The sequence below is a fragment of the Mus pahari genome, chromosome 22 (assembly GCF_900095145.1).
Source record: "Mus pahari chromosome 22, PAHARI_EIJ_v1.1, whole genome shotgun sequence".
NCBI lineage: Eukaryota > Metazoa > Chordata > Mammalia > Rodentia > Muridae > Mus > Mus pahari.
Genome location: NC_034611.1, coordinates 39,769,207 through 39,775,524, shown reverse-complemented (window position 1 = coordinate 39,775,524; position 6,318 = coordinate 39,769,207). Strand labels below are relative to the sequence as shown.

Here is a 6,318-nt window from a genome sequence, read left to right as displayed (position 1 = left end):
GGGGTATAGGGAACTTTCGGGATAGCATTTGAAATGTAAATAAAGAAAATAATAATAAATTAAAAATGAAAAAAAAGAAAGAAAGAAAGAAAGAAAGAAAGAAAGAAAGAAAGAAAGAAAGAAAGAAAGAAAGAAAGAAAGAAAGAAAGGCTATGAGCTTGGACTGTGGGCTGTGAAGGTTGAAGGTGGCACGTGGGGAAGGACCACACTCGCTGAGCAGAGGAAGGAGCGGGAGCATGGCCAGCGGCTTCCTGGTCCTCGCGGGGGCAGGGCTGAGGTTGCGGGTCCATGGGCCATACCTGCCTTGCTTGTGGGCATCGTCGTGTGCTCCTCGTCTCTGTCTCTGAGGTCTGCTATGGAAACAAAAAATAAAGGTGTTCCAGAGACTGTCTATGGACTCAGGTCAGCAAAGGACCCTGGTGTCTGTGCACACTTCAAATCTAGACAGAATAAAATGCGGGTGGGGAGGGAAGAAGGCTCAACGCATTAATCTGGTCTGATGAGCATTTCCCAAGTACTCACAGGAGCAGGGAACGAGGATTAATTATTTAGAAGGCCTGATTTACAGAGATCTGACTTAACCACTCCCCCCACCACCCCACCCATGTGCACCCATACACATACACATTCATTCACACTCACACAGTCATATAAACACTCATACACACACTTATACACACACTCATACATACTCACACAATTCATACACACTCTCACACTTTTACACTCACACATTCATGCACAAGTACACACTCACACACATTCCTTAGACAATTCACACATACCCTCACACATTCATGCACCTTCATTCACTCCTACACATACCCTGTGCACTCTCACTCTCACATACACATACTCATTCACACGAACACACAGTTGTGCACACTCCCAAGCACGAATGCACACACAGACACTCACACAGACACATGCAAACATGCACTCACACTCATACACACTCATGTACACTTATACACACTCACGTACACTTACACATAAGCACACTCATGCACACACTGAGACACATGCAGACACACACATATGCATGTATGCACACACATGCACTCACATAGACGCACACACACAGACACACACTCACACATGAACTCATATCCATCCAGGCTTGGAACTGAGCCTTAAGAGTGGACACTGTAACTTGGACCCACTATGAAACTGTGTCAGACAACGATGCCAGTGAGCTGTGCCCTCTCTGGTGTACTTGCCTCTGAGCGGGGATGTGGCCAAGAGGGCACAGCAGGGACTGAAGGAGAGAGCCAGGCTCACACATTTATTGCTCATTTGCTTCTTATTTTTCTTCAGTGTTGGTGACTAGCAATGCCTTGTGACTCTGCCTAGGGCACACATGGCTTCATGTTCTTCTCCTTTCTTGAGGATATCAACATGCCTGCTTAGAGCCCTGAACCCTGCCCACATCTCTGTGAGGCGTACTTAGTTTTGATTATTATTGGTTAAGCCCCGCTGAGTGTAATGCTATTTTCTGCGAGGATTCCACTGGTGACAGGGACGGGGATTATGTCATCCGTAGCACAGTGGAGCGGGGCAGGAATGAGCTTGGCAGGAAAAGGGTCCACATTGGAAAAGATAAAGTGGGAGAGGGTAGGCCACCAAGGACAGAGTCCTGTGCATGCCCAGCACCTGGGCAGAGCTGGCTACAGTAGACTCTCAGCACAGGGTAACTGGATGAGAGAGGAATATGTGTTCTATATGTGAAAAAGAACATATAAAAAGAGACCAAAGAGACTGAGTACGGAAGATGGAATACAAACCAAGTTTCCTAGTCTGACTTGACCTTTGGACTAGCCTGCAACACAACCACTCACCAACTGACAGAGGGCTGTCAAGCTCTGAAATATCCCACAGTTGTCTCTGCAAGGCTTAGACTCTAGCCTAGAGGAACAGATAAGGACCCCCCCCACACACACACACCATCCTTCCCGTTGTCGTTAGTACTTTAAAGCACCTCTTCCTGCTCATATACCATTTACAAGCTGGACAGCAGAGTAAACATCAGGCAGATGAAAGAAACTCAGACATGACTCAAAAGTTTTTATGCATATCCTTAACAGAGCCTATTGTCTGCAGGCCTCACCACTTAGCCCCAGTTGGCATGTGAGAAAACCAAGACTAGAGAGTGGGAGCTCAAGGAGCTTTTAAAGCCACAGAGGTGGGTGCTGGACGGAGGATCTGGGTTTGGGCCTTGGAAGAAACATGGTCACATAGTCGCATCGTCTTGCTGGATTATCATCCTCTCTCTCTCTCTCTCTCTCTCTCTCTCTCTCTCTCTCTCTCTCTCTCTACCTTATTCAGTGACTGTTCGAGCCAGAATCTCTCACTGAACCTCACTGATTTGGCTGCCACGGGCAACCTTTTATGTGGCTGCTGGAACTCTTTACTAACTGAGCCATCTCCTGGACTTGAGGATTAGGGCTGGAAGGTCTGCGTCGTTTTGATGACCCCATTGCCTCAGAGAGGAGAGAGCTTGGCTTTGACAAGGGAACAAGGACGGGCTGGTGAAAACAACCTTGCTTTCTTGGTCTTGTAGTAGCCAAGGAAAGAAATCTTTTAAGTATCCCAGAAACCCCAGTACCACCTGTGAGTCTTCCTTTTCTTCCCACTGTCACCTGGACACATCTAGCACTTACGCCACGCTTAGAGGTGGATTTCCTCAAAAGGGTGCTCTTTTCCCATGTGCATGAGGTTAGAACAGGACAGCCAGGGTCATAGCACCCAGCTAGTCCTGGCTGAACCTCCATCTCAAAATCTTGTTCCCTGTCTTGCCCTCTCCATCCCTGCCACCATATGAACTGAATCCCATGGTCCTTGGCAAGGGGTAGCTCACTGCCCTGCCTGTGTCCTTGTCTGTCTGCCCTCGCGATCACAGCAATGTGGAGTGAAGATCAGACATACGGATTTTCCACTGATCACCTTTCACCTTCAGTGTCAAATCCCTAGAAGTTGGTCAATAAGGCTCCTCGTAGCCCACCACCCATCGCCAGCTGACTGAACTTCACAGTAGCCGAGGTACGCGTGTGTTATCCCACACAATCTTGCCAACAACCAGGAAGTGACTGTGCTAGTTGGCTTTTTGGTCAATTTGACCCGAACCTAGAGTCATCTGGGAAGGGGAGTCTCAGTTGAGAAAATGGTTCCATCAGATAGCCTGTGGGCAAGTCTGTAGGGCACATTCTTAGTTAAGGATTGATGTGGGAGGGTCCATCTCACTGTGGGTGATGTCACCCCTGGGCAGATAGTTAAGGTATAAAGGAGCAGGTTTAGAGGCTGGGAGGGTTGGCTCAGCAATTAAGAACCCTTGTTGAATCTTCTGGATGACTTAGGCTCAATCCTGAGCGCACAAACATCTGGGTCCTCTGACCTGGTCAGGCACCAGGCCCACATGTGGTACTCATACATATATGCAGGCAAAACACTTGTACACAATAAAATAATAAAGTAACTATTGCAGTTTTTAAAACAAAACCTGAGCAAGCTATGAGGAACAAGTCAGCAAGCAGTGGTCCTCCACGGTCTCTGCTCGAGCTCCTGCCTGGACTTCCCTTATGATGGACTGTAAGGTGAAAGGAACATGTCCCCAAGTGTCTTTTGGTCGTGGTCTTTACCACATCAATAGAAGCAAAGCAAAACTGTGACAGATGGTCCATTTTGCTGAACAAGAGCAACAGACTGGAAGCGGTCAAACCCAAGGCCGTTGGTAGGTTTGTAGCAGTGCCGAGTCTCGAAGCCAGGCCTTCGTATTGTTTGGAGATTCTCTAGCTACTGCTGTCCCACCCGGCTCGGAGCTCAGGATTGATTCCTGTTGCCTAGAGCCATCACGTCACCCTGCAGAGGAGCTTGTCAAGGCCACAGGCAGGACTCTATCAGGCCCTGCAGGCATGCCAACTCTTCCTAAGACAGCAAACGTGTTCTGGAGGACGGTGAGATGGTTGTTTCATACCCATGGCTGAAGAAATCCCGTGAGAAGGTGACAGTTACAGAGGCATAATGTGGGCCAGAGGACATAACGGTGTCCAGGCGGAGGAACAGAGTGGGCAACGGCCACATTGTGGGACTCACTGTTCTCCAGGAACAGCCAGTGGACCAGCCTGACAGCACTGGTGCAGAACACAGAGCAGGGAGACTGGGCCAAATACCTGGGTTTGCTCTGTGGCTCCTCAGGTCAACCAAGCCCCTAGACGGGGTGTCTGGCTGCCAGGGCTGCCAGGATGTGGTTCCTAGAAGCAGCGAGCTAGAACAGTAGCACATCTGACCTTGAACCCCAGTTTTTCTGACCTGGCAAGTGTCTCCTTATCTATGAAAGGATTGGATCGATGTGGAGTCTGTAATTCCAACACTCAGGACGCCAAGACAGGAGGATTGGTGTGGATTTGAGCCCAGCCTGAGCTGTAGAGCAAGATCTTGCCTCAGCCCCTTCCCAACATACAAATAAAAGAAACAATGAATTGGACTTCAAGCTGTCACACCGAGTGCGTTGGAACCTGTTGTAGAAGCATCGCTGGAGACACTTGAAGGTCTCTGTCTGCTGTCTGAGGCTGTATCTAGCTGCCCCACAGGCTCAGTTCTTACATTATGAGGATGCTCGTGGGATGTGGTCACTCCTGGAGTGTCCTGGAGCTTATGCATGTTCTACATGGTGGATATTCTGTATTTTCCTTCAGTTCTAAATTGTTCATCTCCACTGATTACTTACTAAGTGATTTTTGATAACAAATAATCTGTTTCTCGAGTTACATATTATCTTAATCATTGTCCTATTGCTGAAGAGACCTGACGACCAAGACAACTCATTTTAAAGAAAGAATTTAAATTGGGTCTTGCTTATAGTTTCAAAGGCTTTGTCCATTATCCTCGTGGCGGATAGCACGGTGGCAGATGGGTTTGGTGCTGGAGAGGTAGCTGGGTGCTACATCCTGATCCACAAGTACAGAGAGAAAGACTGAGTCTGGCACGGGCCCACCCCCAATAACACACTTCCTCCAACAAGGCCACACTTCCTAATCCTTCTAATCCTTTCAAATGCTGCCACTCCCTGATGACAGCACATATGAGCTTATGGGGCCATTCTTTTTTTTTTCCTTTATTTACATTACCTCCCTCCCCGCCCCTGCTCCCCTACCCACCCACTCCCACTACTTGGCCCAGGCCTTCCCTTGTGCTGGGTCATATAAAGTTTGCAAGACCAAGGGGCCTCTCTTCCCAGTGATGGCCGATTAGGCCATTTTCTGCTACATATGCAGCTAGAGACACGAGCTCAGGGGGTACTGGTTAGTTCATATTGTGTTCCACCTACAGGGTTGCAGCCCCCTACAGATCCTTGGGTACTTTCTCTAGCTCCTTTACGGGGCCATTCTTATTCAAACCACCACATTCCACTCCCTGGTCCCAAAGACTTGCAGCCATATCATAATGCAAACTGCAGTCAGTCCAGTTTCAAAAATCCCCATAGTCTACCATAGTCTCAACCCTCTTTAGAAGTCCAAAGCTCAAAGTCTCTTTGGAGACTCATGGCAGTCTCTTAATTGTAACCCCTAGAATAGTCAAAATCAAAAAGCAGATCACAGACTTCCAACATACAATGGCACAGAATATACATTTCCAGTCCAAAGGGGAAGAAAAGGAACATAGTGTGAAAACGCTGGACCATAGCAACACCTAAACCAGCAGGGCAAACTCTATACTCTATCTCTACGTCTGATGTCAAAGTGCTCTTAAGATCCCCAACTCCTTTCATCTTTGCTGACTGCAACACACCTCTCTCGTTTGGGCTGCCTTTCTTGGCAAGTATTCCCCCAACTCTAGTGTCTCCAACATCTTGGGGTCTCCAAGGAAACCCAAGCCTCACCGTCACAGCTTCACTCAATGGCCTCTCTGGACCTCCATGAAGTGGCACCCCTAACACACGTCTGGACTTAGCAGCTTTCCTTAGCCGTAGAGAGAGATTCCACAGTGCCTTTCTTATATTCTTAACACTAAAGCAAGAACCATGTGGCTGAAGCTGCCATGTTCTACTGCTGGCTGGGGCTGGAACATGCCCTCCTCTTTCAATTACATCTGCATCAGCTGTTGATGGTTTCCCTCAATGCTTAAACTTCCCTTTAATTTCTTTTAACAACTTGGAAGCTTAGCTGGGTGCGTTCTTGCCCTGAGGCCACCACTTCTTTTATTCCATTTAGCATCAGGCTTTTCTTTAAACTCTATATCTCCTTGAGTGCTGGACTTAGCTCCATTACACTTCCTGGTGCTCCTTTACACTTCCTGGTGCTCCATCACACTTCCTGGTGCTCC

The 6,318-nt window shown here is 48.0% G+C and overlaps 1 protein-coding gene across 3 annotated transcripts in view; it reads right to left on the bottom strand.

The window, feature by feature from the left end:
- The window catches only part of LOC110338813 (gamma-aminobutyric acid receptor subunit rho-1), a 32,581-nt gene that overhangs the window by 16,240 nt on the left and 10,023 nt on the right, over window positions 1-6,318 (bottom strand). The window contains exon 2 of one of the 3 annotated variants that reach the window (XM_021222269.1): window positions 300-350. The exons of 1 other annotated variant lie outside the window; for it this stretch is intronic. In XM_021222269.1, coding sequence (XP_021077928.1) covers window positions 300-350 — 51 coding nt within the window. Of the gene's footprint in view, window positions 1-299; window positions 354-6,318 lie in introns of all 3 variants that reach the window. One more of the 3 variants, XM_021222268.1, reaches the window with a different exon arrangement.